Here is a 14,438-nt window from a genome sequence, read left to right as displayed (position 1 = left end):
CTCATAACACCTTGCCTGGAATATTAGCATACCTGCTTAAATCACACATAATATCCGAGTATCTGTGACAGATTCCAGTGACTGCTGAGCTGCAAGTACAATCACAATGTAGTTTTTTCCTGATTTTTTTTTTTTTTTTTTTTTTAATTTGAGTGCCCTAATTTAAATTACATACAACAGTTTAGTTCCTTGCTTTGAAATGGACTATGGCTCTCCTTTAGGCAAGCTTATATCCTTGAGCCAGGTATACAAATAAAAAACAGTTCTGCTCTTGGAGCAAGTATGGAAAGAATGAACAAACTCATCAACATTCCTACTTAGTAGCTTGAGTGGCACTGGGAAAATTAGCTTCAGATGGACTTAGAAAAGTATGAAGTGTTAAACTAGTGTCCCTTCCTGTGAGTAACCTGTCAATTCCTCACAAACAGCTGTACCTCACAGGGGGAGATTTTACTTCAGACATGTTGCAGTACCTCCTTAGCAAGGCATTGTACTTTCGTGAATAAACACTAGAATTAGGTACAAAAGATCTTTAGAAACAGAGGTGAAATCTGGTAGTGTAAATCCATTAGTGTTCTTGCATCAACTTATTTTTAGTTAATATGTTGTTCTTTTTTGTGCTGGTCATATTTTGAGGCTCCATGACAAATTATTTATTTCTACTTGTTTACAGTAAACCCACATTTAAGCCTAAAATATGATCTCTTCACTTATTATTTCTGCCCTCTTGCCATTTTGGAGGAAAACATTGTTCACCTGTGTGATATCAACACACAGTTTTGTATTTGATGACATCGATTCCAAATGCAGCAACAACTTTTAAGAACAGAGTTTGATAATTATTTTAAGTTCCCTTTCTTGATCTCTAACAATACAAACTGTAGGTACTCTAGAACGATTTATATTGTTCCCTTTTCCAGTATGTTGGAGCAGAGGAGTTTTAGACAGTGTTTCCCACTGAACAGTAATTCTGCAAAACAATCAAATCTGTCCCTTGTTCAGAAGTCAGAAAATAATGTTATTGCAGAAGTTCTGCTTTTAAGAAGTTAGTGTGTGAAAATGCAATTTACAATGTATTTACAGGAATATAATTCTAAAGTGGTTTACTGTACCCTGGGAATTACACATTGAATGTGTTAATTTGAAAGGTAAAAGCTTGACTTTGTTACAAACTTTGCTGCAAATGCAACCTCTGTACCATTGTAGAGTTCCATGCGTTCTAATGAAACAACTTGTAAATATTTCACACTTAACTCTGCACTGTACAATACTGGTTTGGGGCCAACAGGTTTGATTTTCTTTTTCCAAATGTGACTGATCATAATATGATAACCATTTTTTTACAGATCATAATGTGATAACCATATGTTTTAGTGAAATGCTTTATTCTTTCGTGTGATCTTTCTGCCTGCAGGAAACACCACTTTTTAGAGTGGTGCTGTATTTAACACACAACCTGATATAGGAGTTGCACTAGTGTGTGCTATGACTTTGCTCTTCCTAGAAATGTCACTAAAATAATGTTTGAAAAACATTCTAAGATTATGCATGCATTATTTTCTACTTAGGCTTGTATTATTGTCATGATAGTCCTGATTTATGAAGAAGCAGTAATTATTTCATATTTTCAGTTGGAGCTGTCTTCCAGATACAATATTTTTTAAAATTTATATCCATATTAGCTATTTACAAGACATAGGTTATCCAGCTTATTTATATAAAATATTTCTGTTTCCTCAAAGTAAAATATCCTAGCAAAAATATTTTATGTTGATGTGGATGCTATGTATAGCTCTTGTTTCCAGTAAAAAAAAACCAACCTGTAAAGAATAATAATCCTAAGTGACCTTACAGTGCTGGAGATTTTGGCAAAACTAAAACAGAAGGAATGATTAGGAATGTGTGTTGTTTAGGAGGGACAAATTGATTAATTGTTTTAATTAGCATTCTCTCTGTAAAAAGTGTCTAATGTAATCCAATATAAATTCATACTGTGGGTTTAATTCATGTGGTACTACTGAAGACTTTTAGACTTTTCTTATTGTAGGCCAGTTATGCCCTAGAGGCTCTCCCTGTGTTGGACAGATGATATATAAGGTTGAAGTGGAGGGCCCTGTCATTATTGCCATGCAACTTTGCAGTGTTTCTTCTTTATGTTGTTTGTGGTTTTTTATTCCTTCATGTCATTTCTGGTATTGCAAAATCTTATCTTCCTTCTCTGGCCCTTTTTGATTGGGAAGAACCTAGTGACTAACATTCACATTTGGAATTCACACTGCTTGAGGGAAGAACATATCCCTGAATATTACTGTATTTGCATTGCCCGTCAGGGATCAAAGACTGTGAGATTTCCTTCATGAAAAGAAGATGGAACTTACCTAGAAGATAATTTCCCCAAACTGGACCAGTCTCCTGTTGTATCTAAGTCTTTTTTTTTTTTTTTTTTTTTTTAAAAAAAGCCACTTTCTAGCTTTTGGGAGTTTTTTGGGCAACAACAGCCATAATTCCTGATGAAGGCCTGGTACAGTCTGGTTTCTTGGTATTTCCATGCTTGTTTCCTCTTATTACTGAGGATGATCCTTCTTTGCTTTCAACCCATATTTAAAGGGTTACATGTATAGTTCTTCTGGAGACTACACAGAAATATCTTATGCTGTACTGTCCCTCTTCTCCATAGCACACGTGTCCTTTCCCCCATGAAGAGGTTTTGGAAAGCTCTTTGGTCAAGCTAGTCTCCAAATCACTGCTAACTAAAATTGTGTCCGTTGTGCTTTCTTCTCAATATTTGCCAACACCATCTAGCATTAGCCAACAAAATAAATGCTAATTCTAGGTCAAAGAATTGTTTAGAGTGGTAAAACAATGACCATTTTCTCTCACCCAGCCTCATTGCTGTTCACCTCTTCCTAACAGTGTCTTTTGAAGATAAGTCCGGAGAATATTATTTCTGTAATTCTTCTGTTATTCCTTGAAGGACAGATTTGCCAGTTGCCATTAGGTCTGATCCATTACAGCCACTAAAATTTATTGCCTCGTATTACAGTGTACAGAGCTCAGTCCAGCAACTTCCTGAAGTTTCCTTTTGTTTTGGAGATTGCTTCAGCAGCAAGGTTTGGAGTTTAGATCCGTGTCTAGTGGCTGTCAGGGACAAGAGACACTTTGTTGTAACAAAGAGAGAAGGAGATTAGTGATCCATTCTCAGTGTAGGCACAAGTTCAGGTTCAGGATGGTGACTTGTTACTGTCCATTAGGTGTTTGTCAAGAGGCAGTCAGATTTTGAAGTTACAGTATATTGTAGTGTATGTCTTTTGAAACCTTTGAATACGCTGGCTGCCTCAACCATTTTGCTATTTTGGCTCATGAACAAGAGATCTGATCAGATCTGATACCAGCCTTCAGCTTGATGAATTGTTTGCTTTGGATATCACTTGACTTGGATGCCTCTGACTTTGAGCTGGGTGGTGTCCAGGATTTCTGTCTGTTATGTTCTTCACTCAGTAGTCCAACGGATTTTTTTTTTTTTTTATTTTCTCTTAGTTCCCCTAAATCAAAGGTCTTTCTTAAGCAAAGATAAGAGAGAACAGGATTTTCAAGCTGTCTTGGCACAGCTGTGGCAGTTTTGGTATTGGAAAGTTCTCTGCTTGTTGCCACAGCAAGCCCATTCTTTTTTTAGGACTCCTTGCTATCCAGATCTCTCCATCCCATGGTATGCTTGCTGGTTGGACTAATTATCACTCTGACTCATCAAAAGGGCCTCTATTAACAGAAGAAAATGTGTTTATGTGACTGAGCAGACCAGTTCTCTGCCTCATTTGCCTTTGAACTATTTTCCCATCATCTTTGTTCTGGTGTCCTTGAATTGTTTATTGAACCTGAAGAAATCTGATCTCACTCTTAACTAAGATATACTTAGCTCTTCTGGTATGTTATATACTAGTGCTGTGAGGTTCCCAGTGTTCTCTTAGCCTGTGGTTTTAAAACTTCTCAAAGGGTGGGTTAAATTGTTCCTTTCCCAAGAGATGTTTGTATTGAGTGGGATTTGAACTCTTGCTTTCACATATCTCTGTGGAGATGGTATTTCTTATGGCTATAACTTTTTCCCAGGTTGGCAAGGAAAATTCAGGTCATTGTGGATGGCCTCAACGCGCATCCAAAGTTGTTCTTTAGGGACCAAGTGTGACTATTGTTGATACTGTGCAAGCTCATTCTTAAGGTGATTTTCTAATTCTGCCTTAATTTACCTAAACCTCTTCCTTCTGGGGATAAGACTCTGCTAAGCTATCACTGGAACCTTCTAATAAGAAAGGTATCTTTCTTCCAGTTGTCACAAAACTAAGGCTTTCAAATGGTCCCTCAGGCTGGCAGACTGAGATTGCTGTTTCCTTTGAAAGACTGCGTCAAGACTTTTAATGAGACAACCTAGATGGAGCATCCCTGTACTAACAGAGTGCACTCTGGGAGGTCTCAGTCTACGTCAGTTTTCATTAAGGAGTCTCTCATAAATATTTGGCATACAGTCAGCTGAAGCTTCATGTACACCTTCAAAGAAGTTACAGTACTAAAGTGTTTCTTTGGTGCTTGACATTGCAATTTTCCAGTCACTTATAGGAAGGACGCAGAGTTCCACCTCCTAGGTTTTTAAGTTGCACTAAGTTACATCTTGAAGTCACTTACGGTACCATCTGAAGACAGAAAAAGAAGGTACTCATGTACAGGCAAACTGGTGTTAAGATGTATAATGCAGCTGTGCATCATCTCCTAGCCTGTGCTTTCTCAGAGTGGCTTCAGAACTCTGCTCCCTATCAGCTCCGCTCCTGTACACCATGAGTTCAGCTTCAGGTTGAGGGGATCTTCTGCAGGTACTGCAAGAGAATAATTTTCTGGCCTTCAGAGAAAGTACATGTGTGCGCCCACAGTATGAATGTATACATGTGGACTGCATATGTTGAAAAAGTCTGGTAACTATAATCTCTTTTTATGTTTGGTTGTTTTTTTTTTTTAAAAGGACTTAAATTATTCAATGCGGTCTTTATGACTACAGATGTCAAGTTGCCTCTGAAAATATGTATCTTAGATCTACTTTTACTGAAATATGCTAGTTATAATTTGTGGAGTGACTTTACTATGATAGTGAGCATGTTTAAGAGATTTAATGGCTGCATTCTTTTAAAAATAAAAACCAAGCAAAACTGTATTTAGATTGGTTATTCATCCTTGAAGAAATGTCATTTCAGATCTGATTTTTCTGCAAAATTATGATCTAAAATTGATAATGTTATAATCCTGGAATGACTATTCATGTTTTGTTTACCTTTATATTTCATTTCAGTAAGTCTCAGCAGTTTTGTACCACGACAAAACTTTCTAAGCATTGATCTGCCTGTGGTGATAGAGACGTTTTGCAAGTATCCTTTGAAGTATGTTTGTTCTTTTAAGGCAAGAAGGGAACTGTTTAAGACTTGGTGACCCAGCAAAATTTCAGTTGGATATAATTTTAGACAGGATACTCTGAAACATTTCTGTAGAGTTTTGACATCTTTATCCCATCTCTGCATTGATTATTGTCCACGTGCCAAGCTCAAAATGAAATATCTCACTTTCTTGTGCTTAGCAGGATGGTTTTGGTCAGTGTTTTTTTTTACTCTTCCTTAAGGATGAATCTTAACAGCTGTGATGAGAAAGTCAAACTTGCATTTACAGCAGGACAAATGAGATTATATTGCAAGATTTGGTATGTCAGAGTTTTATCATTTTTGAGTCATTATACTGAATTAAATAGCAGAGTATGTTCTTTTTTTTTTTTCTTCAACAGGAAAGAAAACTTGGCCTATTCAAAAAGCAGAGTGATAATTCAGTTAAAACATGTTTATTAATGAATGGGATTATATACATATGCATACGTACAGGTTAGTAGGCTTGAATATGGCTAATCTAAGAACGCTTAGCCTTAGAAACTGAAATGTTTATGCATAGCTACAGAATAATTAAACAGTGTAGTCCACAAAAGTAAAGATGCTACCTAAGCTCCCCCTTTCTTGGAACACATCAAGGTTCACGCTGACCTAGCTGCTTTCTGAGTCATATGTCTTATTGTCCAACCATTATAGGATGGAGGTAGGTATTCCAGTTAGCAAGCCCTTACCAACAATAAAAATTATCTACCTTTGCCTCATTCTCACATGCACATGCACGTACAGAAATCCATGCAACTTTTTTGGCTAAAAGGTAAGTAGGGGAGAGAGGCCAGATTTCCAATTATATTCTAGCCATTTAGTTACTCCTGCAAGGGAGTGTTTCGGAAAACATTCCTAATCATTATTTCATACTTAGGTCATAGGTCTAGAGTACCTTCTTACTTCAGGCATGGTGTCAGAGCTATAACCTTCCTCCCAAACCACACAAAGCAAGGGAGGAAGACAGGCAGTATTGTGTGGTTTTGCTATCTCCTGCTTTCATCCGAGTTGTGAAAAGTGCAGGTTGTTTAAGTATCCAAACCTAGTGCTTAAATACAAATTACTCTCTAAAGGCAGTTCTCTGAGCTGGTTTGTTATGGTGTAAAACTCATTGTGCTCATATAATTTCTGTGAAAATGAATGGCAGCTAAAAAAATATCCCTCATGTTTCTCTCTACATACTAGAAATAAAAAATATGTTTTGTATTAATTTTTACATTTTCTTGTTTATTATTCATGAACCTTAACTAATATCAACCAGGTACTTAATTTCACTGTCAGGAGCACTTGCAGTTATCAATGCTGTACCCTGCTTCGCTTTGGATGGTCAGTGGATATTAAATTCATTCCTGGAAGCTACTCTGAGCTCCCTGATTGTAGAAAAACAACACAGAGAGCTTGTTGGCTTTTTAATTTTGCTTGCTGGTAGTGCACTTTTGGCTGCCAATGTTGCACTGGGACTTTGGATGGTGACAGCACGATAGAACATTGGATGCACTTCCATCAGTTCTCAAAGTACACAGAAATAATGAATCCATTGCCTTTTAAAACTTGTTTGGTACTGAGATTGAAATAATTCCCTTAAAATGACACTGAAAGAACAATCACTGGTGGCTGGTGTTTTCATTTAAGACTATACAATGTTGTGCCTATGGTCATGAGAAGTCTAATAGAAAGAAGTAGGAACCTTTTTATGTGCTCTTTAAGCATGATACTAATATTGGAGAAATTGCATTGTAAAGTTTTACAGGAAAAAGCCTAAGAGTTCATTAATTCAGATCTCAAAATAAGGGAATTATTTGGCCTCAAACATTTGTAAAGTAGGAGAAATAAAACACTTAAGTTTTATTTTATAAGTTGAGTAATTGTCAGAAAATCTGTATGGGCTCTGATAATTTCTCAGTCAGCATAGTCTGGAGTGTCTTGTTTTATTTTTTTAATCTGGTATTCTACCACACTGGAGTCTAAGAAGCCCTACAGTCTGATCTCAGAATGGTGAAAAGCAAAGTAAATGCTTAACATGTGTTAGTGAGGAGAGAGAGGCCCTATCAGTAAGTGTCTTTCCTTTTCAGCTGGCCAAAATGACTGGAAGGATGTTGTCCTCAGGACGAAGATGAGAAGTGCCAATGTCTGTTAAGAATGAGGGATGTGGGAGGATAACAAAGCCCACATGTCTGTGCTCCTTACACATTCAGTTGTATATTATCACACGCAGCTGAAGATTTTTTAAAGGCAATATTTGTCAGCAATAGCTACAAGATAACTGAAATTTAGTTTCTGAGTGATGAAGTATGCTGTGCACAATTATTCCTAAGTGATAAGTAATGTTTGTGTTGTTTTACTCAGAAAATAATACTGTATTATGCCTGTTTACAGTTAAAAGTGAAACCTGTTGTTTTTATGGTGTCAATCTTCTGATGCTATGCATGTAATCTGTACAGTAACTCACTGATGGTTTTCTGTCTTTCAAAGGGTTGTTTTCCTTTGCTAGGATTCATTCTGTTCAAAGATGGGTAACAAAGATGTTTAGGTGAAGCTGGTCTTGGATCAGAATTGTTTAGAGGAAGAATATGATTGTGAATTGAACTATTTAATCATTTGGCTTTGCTTTCTGAAATGAATACAGGACCATATCCTTGTTCTTAAATGAAGAGTGGAAGAACACTCAGTGTTTTGCTGACTGAACTATGTCGGACAAACTTTGAAGCTCTTTAAGTCTGTAATATTTTGTACCCAGTAGGATTATATATTGACTGTCATGTCCTCTCTGATATATTGCCTAGATTATATAAATTGGGTTCAATCAGAGCCTTGCCTCAATATAGCCTGATGTTAAAAAAAAAAAATGCTCTAGTTTGGAAGCCTAAATGTTTGAAATAGGAAAATTTTGAAAAATACCCTGCAACTTCTGGCTTGTACAGTGCTCCCCATAGGAGCTGCTACAGCTCAGAGTTCCTTTACAGAAATGGCCTTTCCATCAGGAACTGAAGAGGAAGCTAAGCTCACGGATACTGGCCTGCAGGGAGTACTGATACATTCATGACCAGTTAACACAGATTCTCTTGGCACAAGAGATAAAAGCCTGGGTAATTTTAAAAGTGGAGTTGAGCTCAATTGCTGGTGCTACTGCATGGATTCATAACTATGATGTTTGCATTTGCCTACTGATGTGTTGCTGTATTTTTGCACAGTAGCCTTCACACTTACTTTAAATGTGTTCTTTTCTTAAGATGATGCAAACAGTAATGAGAGAGCATGTTTGTTTATTTGTTGTTGTGTTAGTTTACTTACCTCGCCAGTGCTGTCACAGGCTGGGTAGGCCTCTTGAAGTTCACTCCTGTGGGGTGGCAGGCCCATGCCTCCCATTTTCCATAATTTTAACCCAGGCATGTTGGCACAGGTCCTGGTAAGAGAGAGTAAATCCTTCAGTCAATCCAGTGTGAGTTGGTCCCTTTGGGGACTATTAAAAGTCACACAAAGTGCACGAAAGGAAAACCAAATGATCAGAAACTGCCGGCAGGCTTCTCTAAAACACCTTGAAAGTCTAACTCATCATCACTCCTGGAAACATACAGAGGTTTCGGGGTAGCAGTTCTGATGGGCCACTCTTGCCATCTTTCTGTGGACAGGAGGCATGGAAGCAGCTTTGTTCTTGCCCAAAGCCTGGCTCTGAGGCTATGCTCCAGAAGCCTGCTCACTCACCTAAGTGGCTGCTTACTAATCTGAGCTCTTCCTTTCAGTGGCTTTCTGCCACTTTACTCTGTCTCTGTGTCCTGTCCAGTCCACGGTGCACAAAATTAATTTGCACTTATGAGTTTTAATGCAATTTAGTAAGACGGGATATTTACTTTTCAAAATGGCTGCTATTTGTATATCAGAGTTGCAGTGCTGTCTTAATATCTAAAGCAACAACAAATGCCTCTATGGTGATTTCAAAAATATTCTGTGAAAAACATTTCAAGTTTGATACTTTATGTCTCATGTTGGCTACAACTGCTTGGGACAATCTTTTAGCATAGCACCCTTCCTGGAGATGCAGGCAAGAGATTTAAAAAAACAAAGTTTCTGAATTAACACACACAAGTTACATCTGCTATAATGAGGCTGGCGGGTTGCTCCTGGTTATTTAATGTGCTACCAAAACATGATATTTTATCAAAGGAAACTAAATCCAGTTTATTTTACTTTACACAATCACTGAAAGCCACAGTTATACTAAGTAGAACTTCAGTCTGTGTTTGACCTCATAATAAAAAAGAGAGTGGAGCAGACATCGGTCATTGTTTTAGAAAAACAGACACACTAGTATGCGGTAAAGACCCTGGTTGTTTTATATGGGGGAGAGAGTAGTAGAAGTGTTTAAAAATAGTTCATGGGCCCATATCTTCGTGTGCTGGAATTCTACTGAATAAGGGATTTAGGTGTGTAGAGGTACTTTGAATCAAGATGTTAAGCAAACTGGGTATGAATGGTGACCCAGCACATCTTAGATTACCTGTGGACAAAGGTAATAGTTAAGTCAGACCACTCTCTGGAGAAAAATTGTTCAGTGGATCAATTTCATTCTCCTATAATCATAATGTATGGATTACATTCTGATAAGCAAGTGCCATACATACAGTTGTTGGGATGGAGGTTTCTGGTTTTTTGGTTTTTTTGTTTAGCAAGAGAGAACACAGAAGAACACAGAATGTTTGTTGTGTGTCTTCTATTTCTGTTTTTGTAAAAATTGAAAGGAAGCCTTTCCTTAAAATGAAATATTTCCACTTCTCATTCTAACTAGCCCCTCAGAATGTAACATATTTAACACAGAATCCATCAATACAATTATAGGGCGTATTGACTAGAGTATAAAGCAGAACACTCTTAAAGATTGGATGGATACTTCTATTTTTGTATCTCCTATGCATTTTAAATCTGTATCAGATGGAAAAGGTAATGTCCAACATTGGGAAGTATTATATGTAGCTTTTACTTGAAAATTGCCGGAAGAATTCTGTAATTATATTCGGTCATTGTTCTGATTTGTTTTTTATAATAATTTTTTTTCTATCAGCAAAGACTTCCATAGCATGTTCTGATAATGCATGAAATTACATGAAAGCAGCTAACTTCCTAACTTCTTAGCATGTGGGATGTTACACGCTCTTTGCTAACTTAGGAAATTAAAACCATCTTGCTTCCGTATGAGTTAAATGAAAGAGACTCCACTAGAGAAAGTAGAGACAAACTTGCAGATTAGTCAGCCCAAATTTATAAGCCACAGTGGAAAATCTGTTAACTCATCGTTTTTATTTAGAGTAAAACAACCAACTGTATTGACAGTTATTTTTTTCAGTGATGATGATTCTGCGTTTGTGTATGTGTGTGTGTATACATGCATGCATACATATAACAGATACATACAGAGCCACAGCCTGTATTGCTGCTTTTCTAGGGATAACTTACTGCAGTCCTCCCTACTCTGCAATGCAGGTTTGTTTTCCTTTTTCTTTTTCTCTATGAATTCCATGGCTTTATCTGGATTTTGAATGCAACAATGTTTTTCTTCATAAAAAACATGGATGGACATAATGTAACCACAGCTGCATAAGTTTTGTTCAGCTGATGTTTAAAAGGTTTCTTGCTTTCTTTGAGGCCTCACCTACAAGCATGGTAAACACAGATTTTTCAGGGCAACTGGAAGAGGTCAACCTTTAGAATCCATCACTCTCTAAATGCTGCTGTTTATGCTGTTCTGAATGGTAACTGTGATGAGTGAGACTGTGCAGAGTACTGAAGAAATAAGGTTTTCAGGAAAGACCTCCCCATGGCAGTCAAGGTGTTTCAGCTTTCTTGAAATAAGCATATATTTTTGTTTGGTTTAGAACATCAACAATCCAAGTTTTCCCAGTAGTTTCCTATACATTTTACGTGATGGCAAAAGGTGACTTGTAGCAAATATTTTTTTTAAAGTAAATTCTGTATGTCTTCTGTCTGAAAGATCTGAATTTGTGTCTGGATATCATTTATGACAGATGAAGAAGGGTTATAAAGGTTTATGTAGTCTAGTCTGTATTTAATTGTTCTGAAAAGATGTGAGTTAAACTCTAGAAATAAATAGTTATTTGTAAAATATGCATTCTTGCACCTGCATTCAGACCAATTCCCACATCCAGTCTTGCCTCAACTTTGTTCTTGTGACCTTGTGAGTAAACAAGCTGAATCTAACTCAGGTAAGATCCAATATTAGCAGTTATTTTATATCCTCTTTATCCTGAATTTCATGTAACGCTATATAGAGATTAGTTATTTAATGTGGCTAAGTTATCTGCGGTACACATCCTGTATTTAATGCAGCATTTGGGAAGCATTGCACTAAGGACTGCCAGAAAATGGCAGCTCTGTGACTCTTTCTTGTTCCTTGGACTCATCCACTACGATCATGTGAAGAGCAGATGGCAGCAGTGAAGGGCAGCGAAGAACCTCAGTTGTTATGGCAGCTTTATGAAACCTTCACACTGCTGACCCAGTGTGAAAGGACAGGAACAAAGAGCAGGATATGACACTGCAATTCTATTCATTCCATTTACATCAGCATGAAATGTGAAAAGAAGTTGTAATTAACATTTCAGAGCATGCAGATATGTTTTTTCCAGCCCTTCACTGAATCATTCAGTGACTGGTGATCAAACTTTTTTTTTTTTAAACACTTTGTCATTCCATTGGTAAATATGTGCTGAATAAGTGGTATGCATAGCTGTAGCTTATTTAGTGAAATGGACTTGGATATTTCTTACCTCTAGATGTTCATCGTGGGTTGGTTTTTGCAGCATCATAGTGTAATTGACCTTCACTTGATACTAGGTTGAAAGCTTGGAGGCTATTTCCAAGCCATCAGTAGAGAAGTCTAGTTTCTTCCTTCCCAAGTTGTTTGTTAATATTTTAAATTCCTCTTTTCCTTACATAACTTTGCTTTTAGATTTCATATGCTCAGATGATCTTATCTGAAGCCTGTCACTGGAATATGTATTGTTTTGAAACTGACTGTGGGGTTTTTTTTCCTCTACATGGCCTTATTTTTCACACTGACTCACAGCTGTGGAATGTTAGATTTCTAGACCCTTTGTTCCCACTATGCATTGTTAATGATCGTGGGTTTTTTTTTTTTTAAAAGAAAAAAAAAAAAGAAAGCTTCATTTTGAAAATGTCAGCTAACAAATATATGGAACACTTTGAATAATGTATTGTGGTTTTGTTTTGCTTTTTTCCTCTATTTAATCAACCAAACAATAAGTATTGTTTTCTATGTATGATAAATGTATCCTGCAAATAAAATAATTGTTTGATTGTTAATGTGCTTAAATCTGTTTTTAAAAATATGGTAAGAGCGATGTAATTCCTTCTTTCTGACAATTACCATATTCTCTCATATATTCTCATACTCTTCATATGTCGTTTATGTTCTCTCTCTGGGTACTGACAAGGTACCACAAAGTACCATGATCTTTTTCAGTATCTGACCGCCTCCTAAAAATAATAATTATCACTTTACTTTCCCTTATTTACCAGCTTATCACAGTAATAGTTTGAGGTATATAGAAGTACATCCAGACAGACACCTACATGTTGTTCTGGAGTAAAGCTAGCTTCATTTTAATGTGACCAAGGTGTATAGTGACTGCCTTATAGGAGCAAAAGCCTTTCTCTTGGCTTTGTTCCTGTGTAATTCTTCTCTTACAGAGTTACGGACTTCTGTTAGCTTGGTTTGTAGTGAAACATTTGACACAGGATGCAGTACTTGAGGCTTCTGTGGGTGCTAAGGCCAGTCCTCTGTGAAGAACTGAAAAAGTCAGATCTTGAATGACTTTCAGGTGATGTCATGTACCACACCTTTGATTCGTATACACAGGCCAGCCCAGAGCTGGGCACACATCCTGGCTAGTTCTGAACAAGTTTACTTTGGTAAACTATCCCCGATGCTATCTGGGACTGCGTTAGCATGGTGTAACCAGGTTGTTCAGCTTTATTTGAGAATGAAGCTTTATCGCTCTGCTTCTTGAGCAAGCTCATTAGAGTTAGCCAGGTTATTTGTACTGAGAACTACATTGTCCTTTGTTGCTTACTGGACAAGCTGTTACTTTATACATGCAGAGCTGTTTCAGCAAGCATGGCTTTGTTCCCAGATAGAAGATTACCATGAGAAATCGGCACAAAGCACAGATTGGACACACTGGCAGGATTTCCCAGATAGGTCACTATGCAATTTTCTGAATACTTCCATGAAGAGATGGCTAGTTTTTTTTCTCTTTCTCTTACCCATATTAAAGGTAGAGACAATAGTTTACTTTTTTTTTTTTTCTGAAGCATTTAAGCTTCTAAGAGGCTCCTGAGGTTTTTCAGTTGATTTTGAAAATGTTATCCCTTATTCTGATAATGTATGTTGCATAGTCTAGAATAAAATCAGTGATGTCTTAATGTCATCTTGAGGAAAGTTGCCTTAATCACTAATGGAATTTCAGGATAAGATTTTAAAAGAAATACTGTAGCTATGATCTTACTGATGGCAACTTTATAAAGAAGGCTTAATATAAATCTTCCTCTGATCATACCTGTTTGAATCACCAAGCAGAAGCATTCGTAAACATCTTTAGTAGATCTGTATGCACTGAACTTATTAAATCTCTTTTAAGATTTTTATGAGCTTTTGATGGGAACTACCCAATGAAATACAGTTTAAAGTTTGATTCTAATCTTTTGGTGGTAAGTTGGGAGAATCCACAAATTCATGAGGTCCAAGCAGCAGTCACCCAAACTTCTACTAACTTTTTTCCCCTTTATCTCAGACAGATGTGGGTCTGGTGTTTAATTTGATGCTTTTAAGGCTCCAGTGTTGTTGAAACAGAAATGGATGGTTTTATCAATTATGTATCTTATTCTCTACATTTCTGATTAATTCTACCTCTTTTTAGTTCTTTGCAAATACAGTAGTGGCTGAATACTGTG

At 36.9% G+C, this 14,438-nt stretch overlaps 1 protein-coding gene across 1 annotated transcript in view; it reads left to right on the top strand.

Moving 5' to 3' along the window:
- The window catches only part of MBTPS2 (membrane bound transcription factor peptidase, site 2), a 36,188-nt gene extending 23,400 nt beyond the window's left edge, over window positions 1–12,788 (top strand). Inside the window, exons 10-11 of the mRNA XM_086767152.1 lie at window positions 5,330–5,405; window positions 6,715–12,788. Coding sequence (XP_086623278.1) covers window positions 5,330–5,405; window positions 6,715–6,937 — 299 coding nt within the window. The 3' untranslated portion in view covers window positions 6,938–12,788. The remainder of the gene's footprint in view (window positions 1–5,329; window positions 5,406–6,714) is intronic.
- The last annotated feature ends 1,650 nt before the right edge of the window (window positions 12,789–14,438 follow it).

This window comes from Chlamydotis macqueenii, chromosome 1, assembly GCF_036417535.1.
Source record: "Chlamydotis macqueenii isolate bChlMac1 chromosome 1, bChlMac1.mat, whole genome shotgun sequence".
NCBI classification, from domain to species: Eukaryota; Metazoa; Chordata; class Aves; order Otidiformes; family Otididae; genus Chlamydotis; species Chlamydotis macqueenii.
The sequence above is the reverse complement of the archived record's forward strand: the minus strand, read 5'-3'. Positions and strand labels throughout refer to the sequence as shown.